This window comes from Rhagoletis zephyria, unplaced genomic scaffold, assembly GCF_001687245.7.
Source record: "Rhagoletis zephyria isolate East Lansing unplaced genomic scaffold, Rhagoletis_zephyria_1.1 Rzeph_scaffold_01379, whole genome shotgun sequence".
NCBI lineage: Eukaryota > Metazoa > Arthropoda > Insecta > Diptera > Tephritidae > Rhagoletis > Rhagoletis zephyria.
The window spans coordinates 54,998-70,787 of NW_016158463.1; the positions used below are offsets into that span (position 1 = coordinate 54,998).

At 39.5% G+C, this 15,790-nt stretch overlaps 1 protein-coding gene across 1 annotated transcript in view; it reads left to right on the forward strand.

The window, feature by feature from the left end:
- The window catches only part of LOC108363798 (protein anoxia up-regulated-like), an 87,742-nt gene that overhangs the window by 18,448 nt on the left and 53,504 nt on the right, over positions 1-15,790 (forward strand). Inside the window, exon 2 of the mRNA XM_017617283.1 lies at positions 5,286-5,484. Within this exon, the coding sequence (XP_017472772.1) occupies positions 5,286-5,484 (199 nt within the window). The remainder of the gene's footprint in view (positions 1-5,285; positions 5,485-15,790) is intronic.

A 15,790-nucleotide genomic window follows, 5' to 3' on the forward strand; every position in this document is an offset into this window, starting at 1 on the left:
CCATTAAGCAGTGTCCCGTAATTATACCTACAACTGAGCTAATAATGGGGCGGTCGATTTGTATGAGAGTTTTAGATCGTTTTTCGTTTATAATTGGCCAGATCTGTTTTGTAACAGAACATGTTGGTTCTTTCGCCCAACGTTCGTTGGCCAATTTAATAAAAATAGATTTCAGTTGGTGCTTACTCGAGGACAGGGGAACGCCTGCATCGAGCGCAGAGTTTGTTGAGCGTAGTTCAGTTCCCCCCTCGCCAGCTCATCTGTCGCGCAGTTTCCCGGTATTCCACTATGCCCGGGTACCCATACCATGTTAATGGTGGCTTTCGCGGCAAGCTCGTTTAGGGTACTTCTGCATTCGGCAGCCACCTTTGAGGAAGTGTTACTGAACTGCAAAGATTTGATCGCTGCTTGGCTGTCAGAGTAGATAGTGACGGATTGTGGACAATTTGTGCCACCTTTAAGCCAAAGGGCGGCCTCCGTTATGGCTGTTAATTCCGCCTGAAAAACGCTGCAGTGGTCAGGGAGCCGCCTGCTTAAGTTTACCGATAGTTCTTTGGAGTAGATTCCGCTTCCAACTTTATTGTCGAGCTTTCACCCGTCCGTTAATATGGCGGCAGATCCTGGATCTAAGTCCGAGCGATTTACCCAGTTGCTTCTGTCTGGAATTCTGGTAGAAAACCTATTTTCGAAGCAGAGATGTGGACTAATGTAATCCAGCTTACGTAAGGTTGCTGGAATGGTGCTCAGAATTTTTGAGTGACCGAATCTATGGTCTCTCCATGTATGGGCTGCATTCAGTCTAGTTGCATTGCAATTGGCCTGATATCTACCATAGAGATCGGTAGGGAGAAGATTCAAAACAGTCTCCAGAGTTCTACTGGGAGTAGAGGGCAGGGCACCCGTAATTAACATGGTTGCCGCCCTTTGTACTCGGTCCAATATGCCTCTGTAAGTGGATTTTTCTAGAGCCGGCCACCGCACGGTAATCCCATAGAAAAGGATGGGTCGGACAACCGCCTAATTCATCCAGTGTATTATGTGTTGTTTCAGACCCCATCGTTTCTCTACCGCTGCCTTACAGGCGTAAAGGGCGGTAATCGCTTTCCTGTATCGTTCCGAAAGGTTCCGCCTCCAGTCCAACTTCCTGTCGAGAATTAAGCTGAGGTATTTAACCGCGTTGGAGAGTGTAGGTCCCACCCCGTTTAGGGAGGGGGGCTGAAAAGACGGTATCTTATATTTCCTCGTGAAAAGTATCATTTCGGTCTTGGTGGGATTAACTTTAAGTCCACACTCCCTCGACCGGCTGTTCACGAGACAGAGNTGGAGATGCTTACCCGTGACTGTGAGTGCAATGTCGTCGGCGTACGCTACGACGTAACAGCCGGTACTCTGCAGTCTCATCAGAATTGAGTTTACTGTAAGGTTCCAGAGTAGGGGTGAGAGAACTCCTTCTTGAGGAGTACCTCTCGTTGCATGCCTGGTTATCGACGCGCCCCCCAACTCTGACGAGATAATTTTTCTTTCAAGAAGAAGTCTTATAAGCTCCACCAGAGGCCGCTCCAGCCCCACTTGGGAAAGTGAGCCCACCACGGCCTCTGGAAGAATATTGTTAAAGGCGCCTTCTATGTCAAGAAAGATGCCTAAGGTAAATTCATTAAAGGCGAGTCCTTTTTCAATTTTTGGACACAATTTCGTGGAGCACAGTGTCCACGGATTTGCCTTTAGAATAAGCATGTTGACACTCCGACATGTCCTCAGAGGAAAGACGCTGTCTGATGTGGGCCTCAGTAAGTCTTTCTAGAGTTTTAAGAAGAAAGGACGTTAGGCTTATTTGCCTGAAGTCATTGGGTTTTACCTGAGAGACCCTTCCACCTTTCGGTATGAAGATCACCCTAGCCTTTGTCCATCCTCTAGGAATGCCAAGATCCGGTTTGTTTCGCAAGATTAAAAAGCTTTCTGCTGGTTCGCCTCTGGGAGGAGATCTCCGGATTCCACCATTGGGGTCTCCTTTTGCACCTTGGACGTGTTGCTGGGCAGAAAGCTTTAAATGCTATGTCGCAGGCTTTGGTGACAAGGTCTATGGCTTCAGCAATCTTTGACGATGAGTCCAGCTCACCGGGAGAAACAGACTTTGTCGCTGGAGGATGCGCTTCCTCAGTTGTTAACGGTATGCCGTGCATACCGAGAGAAGCGTCTAGGGCTACCGAGAGCTACATTTTATATTTGGTCCAATCGGTCCGCCTCATATTCCTGAAACACGAAAGAGGTGGGGCTCTTCGGGAGAGCCCAAAAGGAAATATATTGATGATCGGAGAATGAATGTTCACTTAAGACATGCCAGTCCCTGATGTACTCAGAGAAGTAGTTTGAGACTAGCGTAATGCCAGAACTTCCTTTCTGTTAGAAGTTATAAACGTGGGTTTATTTGAAGAACTGCTTATACATAGATCAGAACTGAGAATAAAGTCGATTAGTGACTCACCTCGTTGGTTGATGTCGCTGGAGCCCCATAAAAGATGATGAGAGTTTGCGTCAGACCCGATTACCATGGGAAGCTTCCTGTAGTTGGCCTCCTTCACTACGCCCTGTAGTCGATTTGGCGGAAAGTCTTGACAGTCGTGCGCCATATATGAGGACACTATCCAGATGGATTTCGTCCCCAGCTGCACGCTGACACAAACGGTGTCCTCGTCACTATACTGAGAGAGTAGAAAATAAGAAAGATTCTTTTTAATTAGAATACAAGCTCGAATCCTACTTGTGACTGGTGCTGATACCACCTGGTAGGCGCCAGAGTTTAAACCGCAAGCCTTGTTCTTGACGATCCAAGGTTCTTGGATAAGAACGAGATCCTCTGCTTTGTTGCCGAGGTGTAGAAGTAGGCGGACGAAGCCGCCTTAGGGTGGTGCAAGTTAATCTGTAGCACTTGCACCATTATCGGAGTCCGGGGGAGGGTCCTCGTCCATCGCTTCAGGCTCCTCACCTTGGGAAGCTACGATAGTGCAATCGAGCTGCTCCGGTTCTGAAACCAGAAGCTGGTCCTCTGGTAGTGTGGCCCAGCGGCTGTAGACCGACCCTACGTAAGCGGAAATTGAGCACGTATCGCTCTCAGACTCCGTCGCGGTGTCGGATACATCCGCAGGGCACACTTCCTCCATATCAACTGGTCCGCTCGGGGCGTTGCCAGGGTTAGATATTTCTCGCGTCGGTTCGCTCGTGGCGTTGTGCGACGCATTGAGGCCGCTCCAGGCGCTACCGTCCTCAGTCTTGTGAGACTCCTTCTGCTGGTGGAGCTTCAGTGTGTTGGAGTAAAAGCCGTAGCTTATTACACCACCACAGCTCTCGAGAACTGGGATGGAAACATCGTTAATCACGAGTGCGACGTAAGGCTGCTTCTCCTTGACCTAGCCAACTCGAGTTATCCTCCAATCATTGGTGGGTAACCCCTCGTTGCCCAGCTGAATGAGTTCCAGAACCTCATTAGGCTCGGATGGTTCGGCTGGTACCCAGGCCCAGGCTCGTGGCCTGCTAGTGATCTCGTCCCTATGCACAGCAGCCAAATCTGACCCCGGCCCCAGCTGCCCCATAGAAGCGATTGCCTCCTTATACAGCGTAGCTGAGCGCTCGTCAGCGCAGGAGACTAGCTTCACCCTACCTTGATGCCATCCGGCATCGCGTATTACCGGGGCAGGGCCAGGATGCTTCTCCAGTATCCCTTTGTACACCCTGCACAGTCCCATTAGGACAGACTTCCAATTATCTGGAGATATATAACAGTCAGGGTTGCCCCTATCCAGCACGGCCGCTTCGCTGTAAGTCTGAGAAGGCAGTGATGCAGGCTGAGGGGGAGGGGGGTTCGAGGTTTTGTGCCTCTTGGATTCACTCGAGGTGCCCATTCTAGTTTGGTTTCTTGCTCCACCGTCAGCTCATTTTCGGGGATAGTCCCGTTGAGCCCTGATGGATGGAGCAACCTTCTTTAAGGCTTTGGAGCATCAGGGGCGCTGATGCGAGTCATTTGCCCCTGACTCTGCTCAAGCGGAAATTGCGCAAGGTGCAGGCTCGGACGTCGAGGGAGACGGGCCGCCTGCGTGCCTTCCACCGGTTTAGAACTTCCCTCGGGGGGTTTTCTCATTCCGGTGTCTTCGGGGGTAGGCTTGCCCACGGGGGGTATAGCTTTTCCCTCAGACGGTGCAGGTGACCTGAAAGAGGTTTGGTGGTACCGTTTAGGTCCAATCGTTGCCGTCAAAGCGGTTTCCGAGGTTTTGGACTTCGTTTTCTTGCCGCGTCCGACGGCAGCACTTATACCCGTGCGGGGATCCGAGGCTCTTTTAAAATTATTCATCATCAGTGTCTTTGGTCACCTACTCAGATGAGACCTTTCGGTGACCGTAAAAAGTTGAAGGGGAAAAGAACGGTCGACTACGGAAGAGCCACTTGCCGCAGCAAGCCCACCGTTACTCCCGGAGGCGGACAGGTATCCGGGAGGCGCCGTTAGAATACAGTCGGAAAGCCCCCTGACTGCAAACCATCCAATGGGCACGGTGACGCATGCCACCCTGGATTAGGGGGAGAGGGAAGATTTGACTCCCTCCGGGTCTAGATCCGTAGTGTTCTGTGGAAACAGGGTCACATCTTGAACGATGCGATATCGCGCACTACGGTCTTGATGTGGGAGTGGCTAGGCACACGGGATCGCCCACGTGCTGTGTTACGCTTCATCCACACCCTGCACTTTTGGCTCGACCCCAATCTGAAATGTAAGTATGTCCATTTACTTAATCGCAAACGGATTAATAATCAAAGTGGCAGAGATTTTAGCGTTTTTTACAACAAGTATTTTTGATGTTCAAATTGTACTTAAAATCGGTAAATTGTACTTTTGTACTTTTTAAAACTTATTGTACTGAAAAAAGTGCAATTGTACTTAAAATATTTACACTGGCCCGGGCCCATCTTTAATCTCAACCATTGAAGATGACTGAACAGTTTCTGATGTTTATTTGATGGCAGTAAGTAGGATACCCAAAAATACCTGGGCTGAGGCCTTTTCAGCCGAATGGGCAGTATCCTATTAAAATAACTTTAATCCTCTACCGCATCCTAAACCTAATATGGTGGCACTACTTTGGCAATTTTTGTCGCACTTAACGAGTGCTATAAAAATATATCAAACTGATTAAATGCATTGAGAAGTTAACAACACTGCCGAAAAAAACTTATACATACAAATGTAGCACTGTTTTAGGGCAAATTTTAATGATTCGTTTTTTAAATCTTGCTTATAGATCCAGACCTGGATCCCTACAGGTCTTCCCGAAAGTTTTCTGCTCCTGTATCTTTGGATGATCCCGTTGGAGATGACAAGGAAAAACAACGACTTCGTCAAGAACGTCTTATGACTGTTAACGAGGAAGTGTTGGATGAAATTGGCTCGGAAAAAAAGAAGGCCCGCCTATTAGATGAAACTAAACGACGAGAGCAAGAGTAAGAAAAATATAAATTAGTATAAATTAGGGAAGCGAGAGGGAAAATTTGTAATTTTTTTATAACCAGTTATTTTTTAATTATCATTTTAAGTACTAATTTGACTTTTTAACGCCACTTAAATCACCCTCATTAAAAGCAATCCGTCGGTATTACTATATCTATGTTGTTTTTAATCTTTTCGGCTAGGCCCTAATTTTTTTTTTTGTTAAAACACTCTGCGACAAATTGAAGGTCAAGGTGTAGGGGAGAGAAATTTGGCAGGCTTCCAAAACGTATCCATACAATGTTTGGATACTCTTATACTGCGGTATTCAAAATGTTTGTATATGCAGAGTTGCATATTTTAAATATTGAATATAGCAATGAACAATTTTCAGAATTTTCCATTTTTAAAACACCAATGGTAACCAATAACAAACGAAGCATCAACTTTGTTTCTGATGCGCGAGTATTCTTGGCCCTCCTATAACTGAAAACCGGCTTACCGACCAATGTTGAAGTTGCAAGATCATAGAAGAATATTACGCACGCTTGGCAGAGATCTCACATGTACAAATAAGACTATCGGTAAAACTCATGACATCGAAAGGGATTAGTATTCCATATGGTATCACAGCGCAACTATTCTTGGCCTATGTGTGAGGAGGATTCTGCTCTTTATTCGTTTCAATTTAAATTAAAAACGCCAACGCAAAAGATCTTATTAGGCGCCGCGAAGCAAGCCGGCATTGGCTAGTCGATTAATAAATAAGACTTTGTGAGTAACTCTGCTCCAGCGCCACCAGCGTGTTATCACAGAATAAACAGTATACAGAAGACGCATGGCGACTATCCAAACAATTTGAATTTTATGGTATCACAAGCGGCGCTGCCTCTGTTACTTTAGCAGTATTTTCACTCGGCTGACGATGTTAATTCCATAGTCGCTATGACGACCAGATGTCAACTATGTTTTCCATCACGATCAGCGTTGCCGTTTTGGCCAATTGTATATTTTTTAATACCGTTTTTCTAAATTTTATTATCTGATACTGTTTTGTTCCCAAATGCCTTATTTTGATACTCTCGGCTGGCAGAAATGAATTTTCAAAAACTATGAATAGTACTACTAGTCTAAAGGCAAATATTTTTTTTCTTGTCATTTGAAGTCTCACAATTTATATATAGATAGTTATAAGTTTGATTTGGTAACTCTTATAAAGGAAACACAACCCGGAATTTCTTTGCACACGCCACTGTTATAGGACCCCTAGGGGGTCGTTTGTACTAAATTGCACAGTTATTGCGCTAAAATAAAAATAATTTTTATATTGTGCTCATGCTTGTGTTATTGTACAATAATTTGTGCTTCGTATGGCGACCACAGCGAAATTTTTAGTCTAGTTTTGATTTTGGTGTCCAGATCGTGCTGTAAACTATGGGTAAAAGCGTAGAAAAAAAAAATTTGTTTTTTTTAATTTAGTTATTTTTTACGTTTTAAAGCTGAAGCTATCAATATATACAACGCACATTCATATTTCTTGCACATATTTACTTGAGCAACGTTTTTTCAAAATAAGGTTTGCGCAATTTTTTGCTGTAGTAAATTCCACAATATTGACTTGTACAAGTCTCGGGTTGCGTAAGGCTTTTGTGTGGTTTAGGGGCCCTATAAGTTTCTTTTTCATTATGCAAATAAGCAGACAGAAGCAAGAAATATATATTTTTTTATAACTATGGATTTAATTATAAAATCTTATTTAATATTTGTTTTTTAAATAATAGTTTAACAAACAACAGTTTTGTTTGCTTTTGATACTTTTTCTGCTTGGCAACAGTTACATTTTTTTCAAGCTGGCGGCAACGCTGATCACGATGTGTGTTTATGGCGAGAAGTTAACTTCATGTTATTCATAGTGGACGTGATGTTAACTCCTCTGCTCTGTTCCGGGTCGCCATGTTATTCATAGTGGTCGTAATGTTAACTTCTCTGCTCTGGTCCGGGTTGTAATATTACGTCCGCCGAAGAAAAATAAATTTGTATGTGGTGCGTCTTCTGTATACTGTTTATTCTGTGGTGTTATCTAGTAGGCTACAATAAGACCATATATGCAAGGTATAACCTCCGACAATTTTTTTGAGTTTAGTCTGAACAACGATAACGGCTATCATTTTATGTATGTATGTACATATAAGTATGTTTCGAATGAATAAAAAACCATAACCATGGATTAACAAAATCGGTTCATAAATAGGACTTTTATCGGGTCATAGTCAGCAAAACTTACAGATTAAAGAGAAGAAGCCAAACTGCCACGCTAAAGCTATTTACATTACGAAAATAAATTACGGCAGTGCTGCCATATCACTCTCTTTCTACGACTTAACATGCCGCGGGTGAGAATGCTGGCTTCAGTGCTACATTGAATGTGCACTATGCAAGGCTTTTCACAAACTCCTCGTTTCAACTGAAATAATCGACTGAATGGCCTAATCGCCCGCTCTCGGGGAAATACACTAACACATGTTCAAAATATGATAGTGTTAGTGTGCCCATCACTGGTTTAAAAAGTTCAGAGTAGGCCAAGCAAAATCATTTGGGTAGTCCAAATCTGCGAACTGTGGCATAATAGCCCGAACACAATGAAAACGACGAGCTACTGACCACAGCTGTCAAATTATTGTAACACGTACTCTTATGTAGATAATTATTTTGGCGACGACCGGTACGCGACGGCTGTGGTTGTGGACAGATTAGATCTATTTCTATTTTTCCAGCGACAGATAAGATTCTTCCTCTTCTTTTATGTCAAACTCATACAAATTCATGATGTCGCTGCCGCGTTCAAAATAATCATGTCGTCATCGACAAAGCATTTAGATAATGAAGATAACAAATTGGAAGCTGTGGCCCGTAGCTCGTCGTTTTAAATGTGGTCAGAATTTAAGATAGCTGACTTATGCCATCTTTCAACTAGCCCGTTGATTGTGGGTGCTAAGGCGTTGTCCTTAGGTGGGTTTCCCCCAGTGTCTGCATTAAATTGCGAAAAAGTGATTTTTCGAACTGTTTGCCTAGGTCTGTAGTTATGTCGATTGGATTTCCAAATTATGAAATCCAGCCGTTAATGATGGCTTGGCTACTGATTGAGCCGTCATATCGACTATGGGAATTACTTCCAACCAGCGTGTAAAACGATTAACCAGCTGTGCGCCTGACCAGTGTAGCTACGCAATATCGCTGAATTAAATTTTTTTGATACTGCAAACAATGTCGGAAAAACTCTCTGCTGTCGTGAAGATCCCCGCCACACGAAACATTCGGTCATAAGTCGTGCAGTTGGTATTGAAACAGGATGCGACAAGTCGTGGGTAGCGTCGAAAACTTTTTGTGACACAAGGGCGCCAGAGATTAGATGAATCATCGAACAGACCTAAACAAACTCGCCGAACAAACCGCTAAACAATACAATAAATTGAAGCAAAAAGTAAGCGCGGTCGAAAGAACTATTAGCTCACTTGTTAAATTTAAACTTCAGTCGCATGATATTATATCCGAACTTGCCGAACGAAAAAGCGGGAGACAAACGTATTACCGGAGCCCAAAAGCCTGTTGGCAGCGATCGTTTAAACGATGATAGTAGCAGAATCGCTGCTCTAGTCCCTGACGAGATTGCAGAAACCGTACCAACCTTTAAATTGCAAAGACGAAGAAGAAGTTGCTGTTTCTCGGACTTTGTTAAAAATAAAAAACTGTAGAACGAATCAAACATCGCTTTCAAGGCTGATTTAGCCCCCTTACAACAAAAACATCTTAAAGGACTGCGATCTAAACTGGAAACTTTAACATGAATTGGTGATACCAAAAAAAGAATCAAATATAAAAATGGTATTCCTAAAATAGTAGAAAAACGCGCTTTTCACTTGGCAAAAGAAAAGCAAAAAAATAATTAAGTTATCAGTTTATTATCAAAACACAAGAGGTCTGAGAACCAAATTTAAAAAATTCTTGAGTTGTTCTGCTAGCTGTTACTGTGATATTATTTGCGTAATAAGGCATTCACATTGAGCCACTAACTCGTGTTTATGGGCCATTTTGGAGTTTAAGCCTTAACTCTACTCTTAAACTCGGAGCTTACCATACAAAAAATCTCGTTAAACTCTCCTTAAATACCACTTTTATTTGGAGTTTATACGAATGCAACCCTTTTTTTGACCCGATTCGGTTTGTGTCTTTGATAATCCAAACTTGCAACCAACTTGCCGACAGTTAGTCTCTTCCCGTACTGCAGGATTTAATCAGAATTAGTCCGAAGTCGTTCTGTGCACGTAAGTCTAGAATATCAACAATCTAGCGATGCAAAAACCAAAAATGTGGGTCGACAGAACTTTTTGTGCTGATTTCAACCCTACCAAAATTACCTGGCGAAATTAAAATATAAAAAAGATATCAATGGTTAAAGTTAAATATTTTGATTTTTTTAATATTAATATCTTCTGAACAACATAACCTATTAAAAAACTAATGACGTCAAAATAAAGATAATTATTTTTTCTTTCATGTGTGTATATAATTTATATGCCCTTTTATATTTTTAGTCCAGAAATACTAAAAAACAAAATAAAATAAAAATATATATTTTTAAATGTAGTTTATATAAAATTAGTTCTAAAACTGATTATAGTATATACCTTGCATAAAAGGCATTTAAATTATGTTGAAACTAGCATCAATCATTTTTTAATCGGTTAACTAGTTTCCGAGATATTAAACACATAAGAAATAGTTAAGTTGAACTTTAACCTCTTTTATTGGCTTTGGTTTTTATTTGCACCAAATTGGTATGGTTGAAATTAGCGTAAAAAGTTCTATCGATCCTTATTTCTTGTTTTTTTTATAGCTAAACGGTTGGTATTCTAGACTTATGTGTGTGTGTGTTAACTCCTGTAGTACGGGAACAAACTAAATGAGAATAAGAAAAAGTAAACAATAAAATGTCAAATTAAACTCTGAGTTTCTTAAACACCCCAATGTGAACGCTTGACAGTTGTTCATAAACTCAAAACGTTAAACTCGAGTTAATGGCTCAATGAAAACGTAATATAAGTGCATATTGGCTAAATTCCTTCATTTACACCGGTGAAGTGATTAGCGAAACTTATACGCTATTTATAAAAGACAGGGATGAATCGACAAGCAACCTCAAACGCGGTGGGGAAGTTTTTATCGCAGTAAAACGTAATGGCCCGTAGTTATAGACAAGTTAGAGGCAGGTTTTAACATTTAAAACTGTATATTAAGATAAACGCTTTTTTTACCACTGTCATAGTCAACTTAAAAGACCTTTTAACTTTAAAACGGCGTTTTAAATTTAAAATGAGGCTGACGAGGTTTTAAAATCTTAAAAACGTACTCTAAGTAGACGTTTTCCTGTCAAAATTTGCGGAGAAAATACAAAAGTGGTCTTGATTTGAAGAATATGCTCGACGAGGGAAGTGTTACTATCAATTAAAATAGTATCCTCCACTAGATCAGGAGCTATCATGCTCTGAATAAGGCACTCTTCCTCATCTACTCTTGGCACTTCAACCATGTTTCCGGTTGCTGTGGCTGCCTTCCGTTCTGCCCGAAAAGACTTCTTGACAGCCAATTTCATCCTCGTCCATTGCTGCCTTAATTTGGGAACATCTCTGTCAAATCCTGCGGCGATCATCGCTATCCTGACTTGCTTCCAGGTTTCTTTTTTCTTTATTATCATTGATGCATAATTGGTCTTGTCCTCAATGACGTTGATGTGAGTATTTATACATTCCCGCAAGCAGGTCTTTTCAGCAGCAGTCCAATTAACCTCACGAATTCTCTTCAATTTCTATAAAAATTAAATTATTTACGTTAATAAATTATATTTTACAAAAATTTGTTATTTACTTACAGTTTGCTGCGCCATTTTCAAAATTATTTATAAAAGTCTGTTGACACAGGGTGAACTTGCTAAAATAACAAAGTTTTCCTAATGCCGATTGGTTACTTTTTTCTTTTTATATTAATGGCCCTGTTTTGTGTCAATCTAGCAAAAAGCTGCCTCTAACATGTCTATAACTGACTAAAACTTAAAGCCTGCTCTAAACTTAAAGATTAATTTTAACTAGAAGAGGTTTTAACTTTCGACTATAACTACGGGCCAATATCTCTGCCGAAGTGCTACTTATTGAAAATAACGAAATTGAACAAATATATACCAAAATAAATTTTGCATTACACGACCTTATAGTTGGGCGCGTCTACGGGGGGTGAAATAACACACACTACAATAACGCAAATTTGGGCTATTTCCCAATTCAATGTGAATTAACACAAATTTGCTTTATTTCCTTTCTCGTTGAGCAATAAGACCAACTTTTAAACTTAACAATTGAGTAATATAGCAAAATAGTGCACGTAGGTACAGTTACATTTGGGCTATTCCAGCGAAGGCGACACCTTAGGTAAACAAAAAAAAAATTACATAAATTGCGTTTAAATCTGTAAAAACATTCAAGCAGGTAGAACATTTCTTTAAATAATATGCTGTAATATCTTTGCATCAAGTTGTCAAGGTATGTTATTATCCAAAAAGGAAGAACAATTCATGAAATTTAAAATGGTGATAAGTTATTAGAAAAAAACATTTTTGGTGAGAAGTTGTAAACGTTCATAAAAATGCTTATTTTATGGGCCACCCGTCAAAGCAAAATATGTATTTTTAACGTAACACAAATTCTAAAGTTCCCTTATTTAAAATATAATAAATATGAATTTCAAACCAGCAGTGTTCATTTTACTCACGTACTATGTGTCCTCAAAGGTGACTAGTCCCACCCGTCACAAAATGTTGTCCCACCAGTCACAAGATAAAACAGGTATTTTTTTTTGAGTTTTAAAATATAATAACGCCAGTAAAGTATAAAATGGTACTTAACATTCTACTGACTACATTCGAGAAAGCCGCGAATCCAACAACTCAGAGAGGCGGGTGTCATCGTTGTCCCAACCGTCACACTTGTAAAATGTTGAATGTCTGTGTAAATTGTATAATTAAATTTTATACTTTATCAGTTTCTTAATAAACTGAAATCTTACTTCAACTGTTAGCAGTTTGATACGGGTGGGGGTGAAATAACACAAACGGCAATAACGCAAAATTTGGTTTATTTCACTTTTAAATGGGAAATAATACCAAAATCTGAGTTTTGCTTTTTTCCAAGAAAGGTTGGAAATAAAACAAATTTTGCCTCATTTCCCACTGGCACTGCCTTATTTGAAAATATGTCTATAAAATGTGACTATAAGGGCCAAATTCACAGTGCATGGTTTACTCAGAATCAACAGTTAACTAAGATTTTTGTACTGAAAATCTGTAGTTAAGTGCCGATTCTGAGTTAACTACGCACTGTGAATTTGGCCCTAAGCCAGCCGAAGGTCAAAAAATAAAGCGAGAAAGCTGTTTTATTACTTCACCTGTTTATTGCGCCATTCATCTCACCTGCTTGTACCGAATGTACGTTCAAATTTAGAAGTCTGAGAGTAGGTAAAATTTTACAAATCCCTCTTTCGTACCACATGTTCGCTTCGTCTTTGCAAACGAAATCCACAGTTCGGATATAATTAGGGTGCTCACAGTTCTATATTATCTACGGTGTTAATTTTGCCACCTGGTAACTTTAAAACAGTTACCAGGTGGTAAAATTAACACAGTAGATAATATAGAACTGTGAGCACCCTAAATATGTTTCACGTTTTGGGGTACCGTTAAAAATCACTACAGATCAGGGTACTCAGTTTATGTCAAAATTGTTTTCGGAACTAACAAAATTGCTTGGAAGTCATCACGTTACAACTTCTGCATATCATCCTCAAGGGAATGGTATGGTAGAACGGTTTCACAGGCAGTTAAAAGCTACGATAATGGCTAGAAATGGAACCAACAATTGGTATGATGAGCTGCCGATAATACTTCTGGGTTTACGATCGATGAATAAAGAAAGTATTTCAGCCACATCATCTGAGATGGTTTTTGGGCAAAATTTACGCCTACCCGGTGAACTTGTGGTTCCATCTGAAGAAAATTTTTCCCCAACTGAAGTTTTAGGCAATTTACGGGAACATTTTAAAAACGTTAAATCAAATTTAAGGCAAAATCAAAATTCTGATACTGGTGTATATATACCAAAGGATTTGGAGACTTGTAAATTTGTTTTTATGCGTGTTATTAATAAAAGATCATTGCAACAACCATACGAAGGACCTTATAAGGCTGTTGAAAAAAACAAAAAATATTTCAAACTTGAAGTAGATAATGAGGTTAAAACAATTCCAAAAAACAGACTAAAACCAGAAATCATTGAAACAGAACTAATACCAGAAACAAACACTAATACAATGATTAACACAACATCAAATAAGAAACGAGTTACTTTTAATTTATATAACATTAATTCTCTAGAAGGGGGAGTATTGTAGGGTTTGTATTTGTGTTACTGTTTTTTTTGTACTGTGTTAATTTCAACTTTGTAATTTTAGAAATTTTATATTTAAGTGGTTTTGTAGTTCAAACATCAAAGAGAAAATTAGATTACTTCAAATATTTTTCTTGAGCTGTAAACAACATAATTTCATTTGGAATTTTAAATTAAACATTTTTTAAATAAATTTATATATTGTTAACTACAGTATATATCAATTTTGAATAACTCCTTATCCACACTGCTCAAAAATCTGAAATCCCGGTACATACACACATATAAATTGAAGGCCGTATTTAAGAAAAGTCGCCTAAATTCCACAATTTTTACGCGATGGCAATAAATGAGGTATCAGTTCATTTGAAAATTTATTCCATTTTAGATAGTTGTCTATATTTTGAAATTGTAGAAATTATCGATGGTCAAAAAATTAAGATACATATGGGTCTGTTTTTAATTTACCCGATAAAAATCCACAAGCCTAGTCCGACAATAGATTGTTTTATACCATTTTAAAGGCCTATATATCCTCTCCTCAGATCATATTCGATCTCTGAAATCGAATCAAAAATATTCATTCAAAAACTTATAAATCTACAAAATCCTATTTTCTGAAATAAATCGAGAGGTCTCGATCTATAAATGACCTTTGAAAAATCTGTAAAAACTAGCAAAAATATTTCTCATAAAAACGAATAAAATTAGGTGGTAGGGTCTTGAAATATCCAAAAAAAAGCATTTTCGATGGGCACCCTAATAAACATTCATACATATATATTTAAATAAACACACTCATATATCATGTCACTACATATCAATCAATGGAATATGAATGGATACCTTAACAATTATAATGAATTGCTAATCCTCATTAACAATTACAAATCTATCTTTTTTATCCAAGAAAGCCACATCCCGACACAATTCCATTTTTACTCATTCAGCTCACACTCATCATACGGTGGTGTAGCTATACTAATACATACATACAACATGAAGTAATTCAAACTGAAAAGGACTTTGGCAGCATAACTTTAAAAATACACTAAACAAAAAAAAAATCAGAATCACGTCAGCCTATTGTCTCCCATCCTACAGTCTCCATAACCTCAACCTAGAAAATGTATTTAATCAAACTAACCACGCATGCATTATTACTGGTGACTTTAGTTGTTGGCACCAAAGCTGGGGTTTATGCTCTAACAATGGGAAGGGCAACATATTGCAGAATTTTGTTAATCAATCCCAATTCGTACTACTAAACGACAAATCGCCAACACACTTTTCCACTCATAACATACTCACGCACATACCCCCAATCTCGCAGTTCACGCTGATTGGAATACTCAATGATTCAAACGGGAGCGATTACTTTCTAATAGGGATGGAGAAATCGATTCCGATTCCACTAGGGAATCGAAGGTTTTCTCGCAATAATTGATTTTAGAGAATCGATTATAAATTATCGAAATCGATCGAGAATCGATTCTGAGAACTCGATTGTCTTATTTTTCATACGTCAAAATGACGTTGCTCTCATGAGAACCAAACCTTTAAACTTCAACTTGATTTTATTTTATTTCCTATATTTCGTTACGCTTTGAATGTCATATCGTTGTTTTTTTTTTGAATGTTCGTTAATAACAAATTTTAATTTGCATTTGAATTTTTGTAGTGTTGTGCAGTTTATACTTAGGGTATGTGTTAAAAATGCAACACCTGAAGCGTTGTTTATTATGTGGTGTTAAATATAAGGCAGATACCATTAATTTTTTAACGTGCCTCAATGTCCTTCGCGTAAGGAACGTTGCGAAAGCAGCTGTGG